Source organism: Carcharodon carcharias, chromosome 1 (assembly GCF_017639515.1).
Source record: "Carcharodon carcharias isolate sCarCar2 chromosome 1, sCarCar2.pri, whole genome shotgun sequence".
NCBI lineage: Eukaryota > Metazoa > Chordata > Chondrichthyes > Lamniformes > Lamnidae > Carcharodon > Carcharodon carcharias.
In genome coordinates, this window is record NC_054467.1 from 104,185,048 (window position 1) to 104,203,226 (window position 18,179).

The 18,179-nt window shown below is 42.2% G+C and overlaps 1 protein-coding gene across 2 annotated transcripts in view; it reads left to right on the forward strand.

Moving 5' to 3' along the window:
• The window catches only part of LOC121285023 (paternally-expressed gene 3 protein-like), a 48,616-nt gene extending 37,762 nt beyond the window's left edge, over positions 1 to 10,854 (forward strand). For both annotated transcript variants that reach the window (XM_041201125.1, XM_041201115.1), the window contains exons 3-4: positions 952 to 1,109; positions 8,394 to 10,854. In XM_041201125.1, coding sequence (XP_041057059.1) covers positions 952 to 1,109; positions 8,394 to 10,732 — 2,497 coding nt within the window. In that variant the 3' untranslated portion in view covers positions 10,733 to 10,854. The remainder of the gene's footprint in view (positions 1 to 951; positions 1,110 to 8,393) is intronic.
• Positions 10,855 to 18,179: the final 7,325 nt, after the last annotated feature.

Below are 18,179 nucleotides of genomic sequence, written 5' to 3' on the forward strand. Positions count from 1 at the left end.
GCAGTCAGGTAGAGAGAGTTAAGGTCAATACAAAGTGTTCTGCCTCTACAAGGGGGACCTTGGGTCTGTTAATGCTGCTGTGCAAAACACCTTAAAGATACCAATTCAATTTCAAGTAGGCTGGGAAAAACAAAAATTAGAGAAAACGTGGGCTGATGGTGCTAAGCAGTTTGATATAACAGAGTGGGTTGCTAGGTCACTTCAGAGGGAAGCTAAGAGACCACCACATTGGTGGGGACTGGAGTGACACAGAGACCAGACTGGGTGAGGATGACTGCTTTCACTCCCTTGAGGACATTTGACTGACAGCATCATTCCCTTTTACTGATACCAGCTTTTACTTTCCGGATTACAAAGATCTTAATTCAAATTTTCAAACCACAATGTGGGATTTTCAATTTGTGTCCTCTGAGCTGTTCGAGCAGTAACAGATCACTACACTGCTCAACCCAGGCACTTCAAGCCTCAACCTCTGTCTTTCACGTGGCAGCCCCATGGAGTGGCAGTATCATGGGCGAGAGGGAAACCCAACAGAGGTCCAGTTTCTCCCTCCACATCTGCCCCCTCCGTCACCACCACCACCACCACCATCACAACTTGCATTAGAGGCGAGGAAGGAGCAGCCAGTGGCAGGCCTGCCAAGGCGAGAAGAGGAAAGTGTAGGTAAGATAGTGATTCAGCTGTAGGCTTCACTAGTGAATATTTCATCACTCTTTGCCGCTATCTTGTATCATCTTAAATAAATTTCAGCCTCAATGCACCTACAGCTTAATATTGAGTTTTATCATTTTATTCTTCTGGTTTTTACCTATTTGTTTTTTTCACCTTTGCTAGTAATTCTGCCAATAATAAAATACGTTTTGATGTATGGTTTGAGGATTTGCTGATGCTGCATGAAGTTGGGCTAATATTAACTGAAAACATCATTTAGACTGTACAATTTTCTTGTAGTCAGAATCCCTGGAATATGGTAATGATGACACAGGCCTCGAAGGATGCGAGAAAGGCCAGGATGGAAGAATCAAAATTCCTAAATGAGATAAAATTTTTTAATACTTGCTTACTCAAACATGTGGAAAGTGTGGAAAAGCCCAGGATTCCTTTGCAGAGTAAGTTATGCAACTCTTTTGGATTGTTCCTGATAGAATACAATTTGCAATAAGTGCATTTTGCTGAATCAGGTTTCTTTGTAATGCGAGAGCAAATGATATTTGAAGGCTGCAATAACGGGACAATCTTCTGATTTCGTACTCTTGGTGGACAGACTCGTTCAGTTAGGGATACGTATCAGAAATTCAGACTTGTGCTCTGCATGATTTTCCAACTACTTCTGAGAATTTATTAGAATGGTTCCAGGGATGAGGGATTGCAGTTACATGGGTAGACTGGGGAAGCTAGGATTGTTCTCCTTATAGTAGAGAAAACTTGAGGAGATGTAATAGAAGTGTTTAAAATCATTAAGGCTTTAGATAAAAGAAATAAAGAGAAACTTTTAGCAATAGGTAAAGGGTTGGATTTAAGATGACTGACAAAAGAACCAGAGATTACGGGGGAAAAATATTTTTAAGCAACGAGGGATTCATTGAATCATAGAATGGTAATGGCACAGAGCCAGTTTGGCATGTCATGTCCATGCTGTCTCTCTGGCCCAACTCCCCTGCCTTTTCCCTATAGCCCTGCAAATGTTCTTTCTTCATATAGTTATCAAATTTCCTTTTAAAAGCCCCGATTGAATTTGCCTGCACTGTGCTCTCAGGCAGTGCTTTCCAAATCCTAACCACTTGCTGTGTAACAAAGTTTGTGCTGCTGTTGATTTGCTGGCCCACATACTGGCTGATTTCCCGTAATGGCTGGAGCTACCATGCATTCTGTCTCCAACTCACAGCTTTATCCCCAAACTCGACCAGACCTGAAGTCGGCCTGGGTGTCCTACTTCCCCCTCATTTGTGTCTCTAGGTAGTTTTTGACATCTACCTTCCAGGCTTGATTCCTGCTGTCCTCCGTATTCAACTGCCAGTTTACTGGCTAATGTAAAACAATTGCTAGTGGGTCACAGGAGTCAGATGCCAATAAAAGAGAGAAAAGTTGTATTGTCACCTCCTGACCATCAAATACAAAAAATATGAAAAAGACACACATGAAAAAGACAGACATAAAAAAGACCAATTGATCTATCATGTCCCGTCCCAATATTCCTCATCCCATCAGCTAATCTCCCAAGAGAGGAAAAATAACAGATATAATAAAGCTAGGCCATTTCAGGAAAAAAATAAGTAAAGAACAAGGCACAGTACTCAACATCGACATAGAGAGGGCAGGTATTGAGGTTCTATGGTCAGATTTCCTGGAGTTTAAGGTAGAAGTTAAAAAATATGACCTTGAAGGTAGTAATCTTTGGATTACTGCTAGTGCAATGTGTTAGCGAGAGTAGAAATAAGATGGAATCATAATGTGGCTTGAGGCATGGTATAGGAGAGGGCTTCAGATTCTTGATGCATTGGGACCAGTTCTGAGGCAAAAGGTTAAGGATTACACTGCAATAGAACTGGGACATGGAGAGCTTCACTAGTGTGATTAGGGGGGGGTTTAAACTAAACTGGCAATGGAATGGGTGCCAGCACCAGTAGAAAGGAGGACTAAGTGAGAGTGTTGAAAAGTACTAGAGAAGAAAGCAGTATCATATTAGTTAGGAGCAAGATCAGGAATACAAAGGCACAGTGAATAATGTGGTGAGTAAGGTTGGTGAGCTACAAGAACAAGTAGCCACGAAGGGAATATGATGTAGTGGCAATAATGAAAATGTAGTTTAAAAATTATGAGGGCTGGTCGCTTAATATCCAAAGATATAAAGTGTTCCGAAAAGATCGGGAACTGAAGAAGGGAGGTGAGGTTGTAGTGTTAGAAAGAGGATGTCCTTGAGGGAGTCAGAACAAAATCCATTTGGTTAGGGTTGAGAAGCATGATGAGTGTGACAACGTTACTGGCAGCCTTCAAATAATGCGAAAGAGATGGAGGATCAAAATTGCAGGAAAATCACAGATTTCCAAAAACTATAGAGTGGTGATACTGGGGGACTTTATTCAACAAAATATCGATTGGAATAATGCTGGAGTAAGGGGAAAGAGGGGGGAAGAATTTCTGAAATGTATTCAGGAGAACTTCCTTGATTAGTATGCTCTCTGCCGCCCAACTAGAAAGGCATTGCTGGATATGATGCTGAGAAATAGACAAAGTTTCTATGGGAGAATACTTGTGTAAGAGTGATCATCATATCATAAAGTTTAGATTAGTAATGGAAAAGAGCAAGGAACAATCTAAAATAGAACTTCTAAATTGCAAGAAGGCTAACCTCAATGGGATGACTGACAGGAAAAACTGTAATGGAACAATGTGTGACCTTTCTGGTAGGGATACTTCAGTACCAGGCTAGGTACATTTCAACAAAGGAAGATGTTAGGGGAATCAAAGCCAGGGCTCATTGGATGATGAGGGAGTTAGAGGTTATGATGAAACAATACTGTTTCATATCGGGTGAACTCTTCAAGCAAGAACCAGGCCAAATACAATAAGTTGGGCGGGGAAGTGAAGAACAAAATAATACTGACAAGGAAAGAATTTCAAATAGAATGGCAGTTAACATAAAGGGAACACAAAAAATGTTCTACCAGGGTAATAAGAGGGAGGGTGTGGCCTATTGGGTTAAAAAGGGTGATATATGCTTAGAGGCACAGGTTAGAATACCTAATCAGTGTGTTGTATTGGTGTTTACGAAGGAAGAGGATGCTGACACAATATGGGTGGAAGTTGGGATGGTAGAGGTAATGAATGGGGTGAAAATTGATGAGATGTACTGAAAAGGCTGGCTGTGCTCAGAGTAGATAAGTTGCCTCGTCCAGATTGCTTGCATCCGAGGTTGTTACAGACAGTGGAGTGGCAATAGTGGAAGGGCTTGCCACAATCTTCTAAACTTCCTGATACGGGGAAGTGCCAGATGATTTGAGAGTGGTCATATTCAAGAAAAGGTGCAAGGACAATCCTAGTAACTACAGGGCAGTCACTTTAACTGAAGTGGTGGGTAAGGCTTTAGAAACAATAATCAGGCAGAAAAAAAATTAACAGGCACTTGGAGAGGTTTGAGGTAATTAAGGGGAGCCAGCATGGATTTATAAAAGGCAGATCATGCTTGATTAATCTAACTGAATTTTTTGATAAAGTAACAGAGAAGGTTGTTGAAGGGAACGCAGTTTATGTTGTCTATATGGATTTTAAGAAAGTGTCTGACAATGTGTTACATAAAAAGCTGGTTAATAAAATTGAAGCTTATGGAATAGTGCGGTCAGTGTCAGCTTAGATTTTAAAAATGGTGTAAGTCACACTAAATGGTTGTTTTTCATACTGGAGGATGATAGAAACTGGTATTCTTGAAGGCTTAGTGCTTGGACCACTGCTTTTCCTAATGTATATAAATGATTTGGACATTGGAATACAGAGTAAAATTTCAAAACTTGCCGATGATACCAAACTTGCAAGTGTAGCAAACACTGAGGGTGATACTAATTAACTGTAACAGGATTAAGGATGGCAGACTTGGCAGACATGGCAAATGGCATTGTGAGGCAGCGCAAGGTGCTGCATTTTGGTAGAAGGGGAGGCAATATAAACTTAATTGCACAGTCCTAAAGAGAGTGCAGGGATAGAGGGACCTAGGGGTTCATGTGCATAGGTCTTTGAAGGCAGTAAGACATACTGAGAGAGTAATTGGTAAAGTATATGGATACTTGATAAATAGAAGTATCAAGTACAAAAGCAGGGAAGTTATGCTGAACCTTTATAAAGCTCTGTTTAGGCCACAACTAGACTGTGTCCAGTTGTGGTCACCAAACTTTGAAAAGGATGTGAGGGTTTTTGAGAGTGTGCTGAGGTGATTTACGAGATTGGTTCTGGGATTGAGGGATTTTAACTACAAGGTTAAGTTGGAGAAACTGAGGGTGTTCTCCTTGGAGCAAAGGGATTTAAAGGAAGATTTGATGGGTAAATAGACAAAGGATTTCTGAGATCCATGCTCAACTCTGCATGCCGCCCCATGAGCACACTCGAGCTCTGTTTTCAGAAGCATCAACTCACACTTTCTTTCAGAGTTTCCTGTTCTGCTGTTCCATTATATCCTTCATCTCATCCAAAGCTTTAATAAAAATATTCTTCATTTTTAGATGTCAAGGGATTAAAGTTTCAACAGATCTTGTATACCAATGCCCCTCTGGATCCTTCATCCTTTTATTTCTTTCTGACCAAACCCACTTTCCAATCTCACACTTTGTTGTGTTCCCTTTATCCCCCCTGACCTTCTCCTTTTGCTGCTCAGCAATGGCCTTAGTGTCATCGCTTTAAAATACCTTTTGCCCTTATAATTACTCCTGCCTTCTACCCTCTCATGGACCTTCACTTTTGTTGTTTCCTCTTTCCCCTGTCTCTGTAACTCTTTCGAGTACAAACCCGTTTCCATCTGTTTCAGATGAAGTTACATTGTTTCATAGTTTGCCATTGTGAGATTTGAACTCTTGATCTTGGGGTTACAAGCCCAGTACCATAACCACTTGGCTATTTTAGGCCAAGCTCCTCCCCTGTCTCTGTACTCGCATTTGAACTATTAAATCTCTAACTTGTTTGAAATGTAATTGTGTAACAATTGTTCATTTATGCTTCAATGGGCAATGGAAATTCCCTAACCTTGATGATATAAGAGCAGGTGTGGCAGGCTGTCCAGGCCAGCTGTGTTTCTTCCAGCAGCTAAGATAAACGTCATAGTCTACAATATATTACTCAGCACTGCAACAGTAGAGAGAAAAGGGAATGACATTTGAAGTAAATAAATTGTTACTTTTTTCATGGCATCATTTCTCTCACCACCACCACATCCATATACCACTCTAAGACTCCAGGTTGCACCTCCCACTTCTTGCAGCTGTGCTCCTGCAATCCCAGATCCAATACTCCCATAATTGAGAATTAGCTTTCTCACTTCTCCCACAGTAATAAAAATTCTCCCAAGTTTTACAATTAAACACTGAAACTCATCCAATATTCCTGGATTCCCTTCACTTTCTGAAAATGAATCTTCTGCTTAAAGACTGTGTCTTAGAGCAAAAGTAGGAGGGAGCGTGGTGAGGTGGGTGAAAATGTGCAGTGCCAGGAGCTCTCCAAATAAGTTTTTTTTAGATTAAAAGAAACTTATACTTTATTGGTGACCATGGGGTTTGCTGAATGTTCCTGAGCAGGGTAGAGTGGTGGAAGCAGAATCAGGAGTAATTTTTTGAAAGAGATTTGAATGTATAGTTGAAAAAATACATGTATGCAAGGCAATGTGGAAAGAGTGGAAATAAAAACAAAAAACTGCGGATGCTGGAAATCCAAAACAAAAACAAAAACAAAAACAGAATTACCTGGAAAAACTCAGCAGGTCTGGCAGCATCGGCGGAGAAGAAAAGAGTTGACGTTTCGAGTCCTCATGACCCTTCAACAGAACTAAAAAAGTGCCTTTCTCACCACCAACCCTGTCCTACCCCTCATATACAGATGTAGGAAATCAGGTGATCCCATTCCAACTCTAGATACTCCAGTGGAGTGAGGAGCAAATGACACTGATACCTGCTCCACCACAAAGCCCAGTGAAGGTTTTTCAACCCTGATTTCTCCATCGTGTTGAGTGCTTATATGTCATTGATTAGAATGAAGCGGGGTTTGTGCAAGAAACTGTAGAAGAAATTGTTATTGGAGAGGTTAATTGGTATTTGTGGGTTACAGGTGGTGAAGGGCGGGCAGCTCCAGCACTATAGGAAGAAATTCTATATTTTTTAGTTCTGATGAAGGGTCATACGGACTTGAAACGTCAACTGTATCCCCCTCCGCAGATGCTGTCAGACCTGCTGAGTTTTTCCAGGTATTTTTGTTTTTGTTCTTTTAAGATAGCTGTCTAGTTGCTCTCTTTAATTTTAGTTCATGCAGCCAGAATTCTTCTGAGGGTTTTGGCTTCCACTCCATGTGCCCTTCACATGCACAGATAAATAGGTCTGTATGTGGAATTCCTCTTGGTTGGGGGCTGTGGATCCATCCGATTGCCATCCAAAGAAAGCAGAAGATACTTCTTCTGGACCCTATCTCTTGCAGCTTATCCCTCGCCCTCCTATCAGAACCAGGCTGAGCAAGGGGCCTATGGCATGTCTTCTGATTAGCCCTCCAAAAGGGTGCTAATACAGTGGAAGGACATTGAAATGATGTGGAAGAGCTGGTTGTTTCACAACTGGTTGTCTCATGTAGATTACTGTATCCAATCTTGGCCTCCATACATGGGGAATGATATCAAGACTCAAGATGTTCAAAGGAAGACCACTGGATTGATACCTAGTTTAAGGGCCCTTATTTATGAGAACAGACTTGGAGAACTTGGGCTTTTTACTTTGAAAAATGTTGATTTTATGACAATATATTTGCAGTCTTGAAATATTGAAAAGATTAATGTCTGTTCGTAGGTGGGTTATTTGAGTTGCTTAGACTGTGATGGACTAAGAGGCATCAGTAGAAGTTATAGAAGTATCAAGTTGGATCAAATGCCAAGAAAACTATGTTTTCATAGAGTTATCAATTGTTGAATTAGTTACCAGTATGCATGGTAATGTGGATTTGCTAAGGCTTTCAAAAGGGAGTGAGGTGAGTTCCTGCGATTAGATGATACCCACGTTATAGAAGGTAGGTGGGTTTGCTGGGATATCAGTCACTGTGGACTCTTTACTTGATTGCCTTCCAGGGCCAGTAGGAAATTTACCAGAAGTTTTTCTAAATTTAATCTACTTTTTTTTTATTTTCTTGGCTGTCCAGGAGATTTTGACTTTAGGGATGCCAGGGGCAGACAGAATTGATGGTGTGTGTAGTTTGCACTGTGTCAGGATGATATAGGCTTGATAGACTAGCTGTTGCTTCCTTGTTTCCTTTGGTATGTTCATAAAAGGTCAGAGTAATGGGGAAGGAGAAGGAGAGGATTCTCTGATGGTCTGACTTAGTTAGCATGTTTTCTTTTTAAAAGAGACACTGTGCTTACACCTGGCAGTGGAGAATAGCAAAATGTTATAATAATTTGTTACCTAAGGAGCATAGTTACCTCTTGTCAGTGTAGCGGATCATTTTGATACAACTTGTGTCACAAGTCATAGTTTGTAAAATACTTCTTAAAGAGACAATTGCTTCCTTGAGAATGCGGTTTTAACTTCAGGTCCATCCGATTTTCCTTTCCAGATTAATTGTGATGCGTAGTATCCAGTGATTGATAATTGTGCAGACACAAGGAGCAATACTGAGAACATACCAAAAATATAACCAAAAACATTTGTTTTATTTATCAGCAATTGAAATCGAAAGAACCATTAACGCCCTGAGATTGGGGAAGATTTTCTTAATGCGGAATAATCAGTGGATTGAAACCCCACCCATAGCTGGAGAGGGGACAATCACAAGACAACCAAAACAGAAAAGACCTGAAGGAGAAGTAGCACTGCTGGAAACAACTGAACTACCTGCAGCGTTTGAAACAAATGAACTACCTGCAGAATTTGATACAAATGAACTACCTGCAGAGTTTGAAACAAACGAACTACCTGCAGAGTTTGAAACAAACGAACTACCTGCAGAGTTTGAAACAAATGAACTACCTGCAGAGTTTGAAACAAATAAACTACCTGCAGAGTTTGAAACAAATGAACTGCCTGCAGAGTTTGAAACAAATGAACTACCTGCAGAGTTTGAATCAAATGAACTACCTGCAGAGCTTGATATAAACGAACTACCTGCAGAGCTTGATATAAACGAACTACCTGCAGAGCTTGAAACAAACGAACTACCTGCAGAGCTTGATACAAACGAACTACCTGCAGAATTTTATACAAACGAACTACCTGCAGAGTTTGAAACAAATGAACTACCTGCAGAATTTGAAACAAACGAAATACCTGCAGAGTTTGAAACAAACGAACTACCTGCAGAGTTTGAAACAAATGAACTATCTGCAGAGTTTGAAACAAAGGAACTACCTGCAGAGCTTGAAACAAATGAACTACCTGCAGAGTTTGAAACAAATGAACTTCCTGCAGAGTTTGAAACAAATGAACTTCCTGCAGAGTTTGAAACAAATGAGCTACCTGCAGAGCATGAAACAAAGGAAGTACCTGCAGAGTTTGAAACTAATGAACTACCTGCAGAGTTTGATACAAATGAACTACCTGCAGAGTTTGAAACAAAGGAACTACCTGCAGAGCTTGAAACAAAGGAACTACCTGCAGCATTTAAAACAAATGAGCTACCTGCAGAGCTTGAAACAAATGAGCTACCTGCAGAGCTTGAAACAAAGGAGCTACCTGCAGAGTTTGAAACAAATGAACTACCTGCAGAGTTTAAAACAAATGAATTACCTGCAGAGTTTGAAACTAATGAACTACCTGCAGAGTTTGAAACTAATGAACTACCTGCAGAGTTTGAAACAAAGGAACTAGCTGCAGAGTTTGAAACAAAGGAACTACCTGCAGAGTTTGAAACAAATGAACTTCCTGCAGAGCTTGAAACAGACGAACTGCCTGCAGAGTTTGAAACAAATGAACTACCTGCAGAGCTTGAAACAAAGGAACGACCTGCAGAGTTTGAAACAAATGAACTTCCTGCAGAGTTTGAAACAAATGAACTTCCTGCAGAGTTTGAAACAAATGAGCTACCTGCAGAGCATGAAACAAAGGAAGTACCTGCAGAGTTTGAAACTAATGAACTACCTGCAGAGTTTGATGCAAATGAACTACCTGCAGAGTTTGAAACAAAGGAACTACCTGCAGAGCTTGAAACAAAGGAACTACCTGCAGCATTTGAAACAAATGAGCTACCTGCAGAGCTTGAAACAAATGAGCTACCTGCAGAGCTTGAAACAAAGGAGCTACCTGCAGAGTTTGAAACAAATGAACTACCTGCAGAGTTTAAAACAAATGAATTACCTGCAGAGTTTGAAACTAATGAACTACCTGCAGAGTTTGAAACTAATGAACTACCTGCAGAGTTTGAAACAAAGGAACTACCTGCAGAGTTTGAAACAAAGGAACTACCTGCAGAGTTTGAAACAAATGAACTTCCTGCAGAGCTTGAAACAGACGAACTGCCTGCAGAGTTTGAAACAAATGAACTACCTGCAGAGCTTGAAACAAAGGAACGACCTGCAGAGTTTGAAACAAATGAACTTCCTGCAGAGCTTGAAACAAAGGAACGACCTGCAGAGTTTGAAACTAACGAACTACCTGCAGAGTTTGAAACAAAGGAACTACCTGCAGAGTTTGCAACAAATGAACTTCCTGCACAGTTTGAAACAAATGAACTACCTGCAGAGCTTGAAACAAAGGAACGACCTGCAGAGTTTAAAACAAACAAACTACCAGCAGGGTTTGAAACAAATGAACTACCTGCAGGGTTTGAAACAAAGGAACTTCCTGCAGAGTTTGAAACAAATGAACCACCTGCAGAGCTTGAAACAAACAAACTACCTGCAGAGTTTGAAACAAACGAACTACTTGCCGAGTTTGAAACAAATGAACAACCTGCAGAGTTTGAAACAAATGAACTACCTGCAGTGTTTGAAACAAACAAACTACCTGCAGAGTTTGAAACTAATAGACTACCTGCAGAGCTTGAAACAAAGGAACTACCTGCATAGTTTGAAACACATGAACTGTCTGCAGAGTTTGAAACAAATGAACTACCTGCCGAGTTTGAAACAAATGAACTACCTGCCAAGTTTGAAACAAATGAACCACATGCAGAGTTTGAAACAAATGAACTACCTGCAGAGTTTGAAACTAATGGACTACCTGCAGAGCTTGAAACAAAGGAAGTACCTGCAGAGTTTGAAACAAAGGAACTACCTGCAGAGCTTGAAACAAATGAACTACCTGCAGAGTTTGAAACAAATGAACTACCTGCACAGCTTGAAACAAATGAATTACCTGCACAGCTTGAAACAAAGGAACTACCTGCAGAGTTTGAATGAGTGGGCCCTGTAGATTTTTGGTGCCTTTACATGTGCAACTGGAGAAAGGCAGACAGTCTTGAGGCAGAGCAGCCTTGTAGCTCCAGACTGAGATTATCAACTGAACCGGCTATCGTTGTAACATTGTTTCGTATGTTTGGCTATTTTCCTCAATAAATCGCAGTTCTGCACTTGTATTGTATTGTATTGGGAACTTGGCCTTTGATTCAGGGACAGGTCTGCTATGTTGACCGGGGGTCACCGGTTACAGTTATTGGCTTAGTACAAAGAGGAGAAGAGTCAATTCTCTCTTAACTGTCAATTTGCTTTATTCACGTTGTTAGATCATATACATATAGCTTATACGGCTGGTTAGATATAGGCATGCAGTTTGCACCAGGTTATATAGTTTTATACCCAAACTAGGATCTAAACGCACAACCAGTAGGTTTCTCTGACACTCCCTGAGTGGTCATAGAATAGAAAGGCGAATACCCGAAAAGAAGAGCTGACGCTCTCCAGGCATTCCATTCTCTCTCTCTTTCAACGTCGTCTTTACGTTGCTGACGTAGGTTCTTCCACTTCCACAATGGTTGGTCTCCGGAGACTTCGCTGGCTCCACGCCCGAGATTCTCCATTCTTATTCCGAATCTTATCTCTTCAAGCTGTGCTGTCTCTCTCCCATTGGTTTAGGCTTGCTTGCCTTATTTCTCCTTATTGGCTCTGTCCCAAGGATTTAGGCAACTCTTTTTGGAGTTAAACAATTAAACTAAATTAACAAAATGAAGGACAAAACAAGCACAGCCCCTAATTCAGGTCAGCTGTAAAACCAAGGACAAAGTTTAAAGGAAACTTACAAATTTTAAACCAAAATGTGATTAAAGGGGTCAATAAAGCACCCCAGTCCCCGCGGTGCCCACTGAGCACGGAAGGCCCAAGGACTTAGGTAGCATTACCTCATAACTCCTTTTCTAAATAAGGACTTGTGTCTTATCATATTTCCCTTGTTTTTCAAAAACTCAGCTAATTCAAACCGGTTCCAGCCAGCTCAGACCAGCAACCGAACTCAGGTTACTTCAGTTCAAAAGTTGCTTTTGCCTATGTGTCAACAGTTCGGCTGCAGCCCCTGGTCAACAGCCTCCTCTGAGCTTAAGTTGTGATCTATCCAAATGCCACTGCACTTTGAGTGAAACCTCTTGTCTTCATGTTTTATAAGGAATATTTTCTGTGCCTGAGTCAGCTTATACTAATTTTCTTGTTTGACGTATATGGTCAGGTAGACTATCCACATTTAGAAAATCTGTTCCGGTTTTATGTTTTAGACTTCCTTTAGTTGTTCCTGTTCCACATTAAAATTCAGTCACCTGGAATCCAAGCTATCACGCTGTTTAATATCTGTGGTGGGATACATTGTGGAGACTAATTTATGATGAAATTACCATATATTTGGATAAATACAAACTAGATAGAAATAAGCAGGGAATTTTGAAATGAGCACTAGATTTGATGGGGTAAATACAGTGAATGTAGTGTACATAGGCTTTAAGGAAGCCTTTCAAAAATACAACCTGGGAGATTATTAGGGAGGATTAAAGGGATATGGAGTTAGGGGTAAGAATCAAAAAATTGGATTCAAAATCCTTTAAAATTAATTAGTAGAAGACAAATTTCAACCTTCCTCAACCTGGCAGGAAATGCCCCCGTTGTGGGGGGAGGGAGCAGGTTGGTGTATGATGGGTTTTGTGCCATATTCGACACACTACCATGCCCTCCACCACTTTTTTGGCCTGGGTTCAGTCACCGGAAGGCCATCTGCCTCAGAAGAGCAAGGACTTAAATTGTCCATGCCATGTCCCAGTGATACCATCGGGACACCCAGTGCCATTTTAACCCGAAGTCTGATTAAATCCTGCATAGTCTTCAGTGACAGCTGGCAGTAGCAAAGATCCTGGCCACAGCATGTCCAGATAAGTGACCTTAGACAAACCTTGTGCAGGTTCTATGAAGGCGAAAGGAGCAAGAGAGAGATCCTCCCGGTCCCACATGATTACTATGGGCCTGCTTCCCAATTGCAAACAATGGCCCATCCCTGTCAAATCTGTATTTACTTAGCCAAGGATTGTGTCCGTGGGTTCCCTGTAATGGGCTCACCTCCCCTCCAAAAGAGTTTTCTCAGGCTCTGAGCTTTAAGGGCATTGATGCTTTACCATCTCTGCTTCCACACACGTGATTCCTGCCCTGAGTTAAAATCAGGTTTTAGGAGTTGTGGAGAGTTTTTCAGCCTGGTTGGTAGTGGGTGGTGGTATCGTATAGGGTTGAGTTCTGCGCCATTTATGTCCATGTGATGATTTGGATATAAGCTGAGAGGGAGTGGTGTTGAAATTTGAAGATGCAGAATTATAAACGGTTCCAGCACAGAAGGTGGCCATTCAGCCTGTCAAACCCTTGTCTGCTCTCTGCAAGAGCAGTCCAGTCAGTCCCATTCTTCCCCCTCCTCTGCCAAACACTTTCCCCATAACCCTGCAATTTTTTCCCCCCTGTGCCTATTTATTTCGCTCTTGAAAGCTTCAGTTGAATCTGCCATCCACCACCCTTTCAGACAGTGAATTCCTACAAGGACACAAGATAACAAGAATTAGGAGCAGGAGTAGGCCATTCAGCCTCTCAAGCCTGATCCATCAATCACTAAGATCCTGGTTGATCTGATTGTGGCCTCAAATCCACTTTCCTGTCTGCAACCCCCCCACCCCCCTATGTGGCTATGTGGCTCTCAATCAAAAATCTTTTATTCATGGGATGTGGGCTTCGTTAACTGGGCCAGCACTTATTGCCCATCCCTAGTTGCCCTTGAGAAGGTGGTGGTGAGCTGCCTTCTTGAACCACTGCAGTCCATGTGGTGTAGGTACAGTGACAGCGCTGTTAGGAAAGGAGTTCCATGATTTTGACCCAGCGACAGCGAAGGAACGGCAATATGTTTCCAAGTCAGGACGTTGAGTGTCTTGGAGGGGAACTTCCAGGTGGTGGTGTTCCCATCTATGTGCTGCCCTTGTCCTTCTAGATGGTAGTGGTCATGGGTTTGGAAGGTGCTGTCTACGGAGCCTTGGTGAATTCCTGCAGTGCGTCTTGTAGATGGTACACGTTGCTGCCATTGTGCGTTGGTGGTGGAGGGAGTGAATGTTTGTGGGTGTGGTGCCATTTTTAGAGAGAATATAATGTATATTCACCAAGATGTTGTTTGGTATGATGAACTAAGTATGAAAAGAAACTTGATCAGTTTTTTTTGTTTTGTTTAAACAATGCAGATTATGGACAAGGTGGTGATGCTCTTAAATTACCTGGGTGGCATTCCCACTGCCCTCCTGCCTGCTTTTGACCTAAATTGTATGGAGGGTGTGCAAGGTTAAGGGCAGCCTGCCTACCCTCACTGCGATTGAGGCCCTTAAGTGACCAATTAAGGGCCATTTCCCACTTGGCCTCAATTTTGAGGCCAATGAGAGGCAGTCAGGGTCTGGGAGGGAAGCCTAGCAGCTAAGCCTGGGCCTTGTGTGGGGAAAGTGGGGAGGGTGCCTCCCTCACTGGCCCCCTTTCCATCAACTGCTCCCCCTCCCAAGGTCTGCCCCAGCAGCCCCCCCCCCCAACCCCCCTGCCAGCCTCTCCATCAAGATCCCACCCCCCCCCCTCTTCTCTCTCCCCATCCCCTCTGAAATAGCCCCACACTTACCTGCAGCCTGCCTCTGGGACTTAGATTCTGAGGACCTTCTAAGGACTACTTGTAGTCCCAGCAGTGGCCACTGTTCCTGGTGGCACTGCTGGGCCTGCCGGTATCTCTCTGAAACAGGACTTTCACTTGAGTGAGCTAATTAACATTCCATGGAGTATTAAATATCTGACGGGCAGTCAGGATGCATTCTGCCCGCCACCTGTTAAATTCTGCCCTAGTTGATGATTTGATGGAAGTTTCTTTTTAATTTTTCATGGGATGTGATGGCCAGCATTTGCTGCTCACTTCTACTGCCTTTCAGCTGGCTTGCTCGACCACATTGCTCTGGGTTTGCAGTTGCATGTAAGCCAGACCAGGTTAGGACAGCAGATTTGCTTCCCAATAGGACATTATTGAACTATAACAATCAATGATACTTTCATGGTCACCATGTGTGTTTGTGTGTGTGTGTGTGTTACTGATCATTTAGGGAGTCCAAGTTGCTATGGCAACATGCACTTTTACATGCATGTTGTAGTCTGGGGCGATGAATAGGCTGCAACTTTCTTTCCATCACTTGGCTGACCAGGAATCTCTCCTGCTCTTACCACCTGCCATTGGCATGTGTTGAAAGGATTTGCAGTTTGACAATCGACCCTGTTGACCATTACTGAGACTTGCTTTTAATTCCAGATTCTATGAAATAAATACAAATTCCAGCAGCTGCCATTGTGCGTGTGTCTAGGCTTGTGGGTTACTAGTCCAGTGATATTGCCCATGCTGTCATCTCTACAATCTTTAAAATTGTGAAAGAATTGGGACATGGTTCCCTCTTGTTTTGTTTTCGTGTGTATGGGTGATTTGTTCAAGTGCTTGGCGCATTTAATTTTATTTCAGGCTGGGGATTTTCAGGCTGTCATATGATCGTACAACTTAAAGGGAGCATTGAACAGGGGAAATTGAAGTTCATAGAAATCACAACTCAGAAACAAGTGAAGTTGGGCACTTCATGCCAGATCTCAAGTTAAGGATGAGGAGGTAGGTGAGAAGGGACATAAAGCAGTATCTTGCTATCATCCTCCATCGTCTCAGTGACGTCCGATGCCCTGATGCCTGTCACAGCCAACGACATGATTCACAGCACCATCTCCTCTGTTGGGCTTAGTGGAGGGAACTTGAGTATTGCTGAAAAAAAGAGACATGCTGTTGAGGCTTTTCATCTTGCACTCATCAGGACAGATTCGCAAGAATATCAAATCTCAAAGAGGCCAACAATTTATACTGTGTGAGTAGTGGGTGCTGATTGGTTAATGGGTGGTGTTGCCATGGGATCCCCTCTAGGCCCAGCTCTCGCTGACATCTTTCTTGGTTTCCACAACAAACACATCCTCGACGGAATGACCCCCAAACCTCTTACCCCTTTTTATTTGTGATACATAGATGATACGTTTGCTATATTTGAATCTGCACCTACATGTAAGAATTCCCTTAAACACCTTAATGGGCCCCATCCTGTGCTTAAATTCCCCTTCGAAATGGAGCAGATGTGCTAGCTGAAAAACCTGTCAGTGAGTTTTGTACTACTATCAACTGCAAGCCCTCTTTCACTGGTCAGCATGCTCATTGGGATTCCAATATGAATTGGCCTTATTGACAACCTGGTAAATGGGGATTGAGCCATTTGTTCACCTTGCAGGCTTCATGCCAAAATGGGCACATCAAAGCTATCCTGTGAGACAATGGCTACGCTGATCAGATCATTACTCACTTTATATAGCGCAAACTCATGAATGGGCCTGAGACCACCATTTACGGTCCTGAAAAGTGCCCAGTTTACCTTATGTTATCCTGCAAGGGTAAGGTGTCTCAAAAAATTTGAGCAACTGGTGAAATTAGCTTTTTCACGCTGCCACTATGCATGGCAACACAAGTGATATGCTCCATTAACAGGATGCTACTGTCAAGCCAAAAAGATGTTCTACCTAACATAAGTGAGTGATGTGGTATATGAATTTCAGATGCTAGGTATGTATGCTGTAAGTCCCAATGTGTGAGCAGCCAGCAGTGGCGTGGGTCACATGGGGCACACCGCAACCATGTGAGCAAGGAGGCAGCACAAAGTTTGCATCTTGCCTTCTTGCATGGCAACAGGCACTGGCCGGTTGAAAATGCTTACCTCTGTGGCCAAAGAATGGCACGGAGCAATTTCTTACCTTGGATTCTGGGTGCATGGGGGGGTGCCTTGGCTCTGAATGGAGCGTGGCCTAGAAGATTGTAAACAGCGAGAGGGTTGAAATTCTGGGATATTGCAGCAAGTGTAGGGAAGCACTGAGACACAGGATTGAAGAGCACTGGGGGAGAGGTCTAAGATCTGAGAGGCCATGTTCTGACAGTATTGGTGTGTTCAGTAGGAACTGTTAGAAACCCCAAAGAAACAATGTCAAAGGCCATTTACACTGTTTTTCTGGGTTTCCACCAATCATCCACCAAAGATTGGAAGAATCTGGGGTAAAATTCTATGCAAATTGTTTAATTGAGAATCAATTTTTTTTCTTTGTGGAAGAGAATTTCAGATTGGTAAACCAAGTGGTTTAAACACAGCTAGAAGCTAAATTTGAATTATTGGGTTCCTCCCAGATTGGCAGCTTACTATGTAAATATGAACTCATGACATGCCTTCTCTTCTGAAGTAGAAATTAAGCTGTTTATTATGAAAAAATGTAGTGGTTTATATTTAAAACACGAAGCACATGAAGCAAAGGTTCAAGAACTCAATTTCCAGTTTTCTCATTAAATGTCTTCAAAATACCTCAGTCATGGCCCTGGCACTTACACAAGGATTGTGACCAGCTGTCTTCTCTCAAGTCCTGACTGTGGGAGGGCATTTCATGAACATGGGAAAGGAAAGAACAAAGTCCAAGTACTTTGGTATTGCTCCCCCTGTGGGAGGGGAATTGTTGAAGTCCCTCTTTACTGAGTCTTTAGCCCTGGGAAAAATTTGAATACTTCACTGGTTCAGGCCAATGGAGATTCTCTTGTCTGGCTAGGACCCCCTCGAAGGCAAACAAAACATAATTTAATGGATAAATTTAACCACATCTTGTGCCAGAGTATAGGTTATTGCCCTGTGGTGGCTGGGAGGCCAGTTCCCAGTACATGTGGCCATTTTGTATTGCCTACTGTTTTGTGGCTCAGTTTTGTGGTTGCATTAAAGCTCGATGTTTTCACCTAATCATTGTTGATACTGTGATTCAGTTTATGTGCCAACTTGAAGGTAAACACAGCCTACTGCGGTGAAACTAATAGCGCTCAAAATTGGATTGTCTTAGGGTTGCTGATGACACAAAGATAGGTAGGATAGTAAACTGTGAAGATGAAGGATGTAAATGTGTTGGAAGCAGTTCACAGAAGGCTTACTAAACTAATAACTGGAAT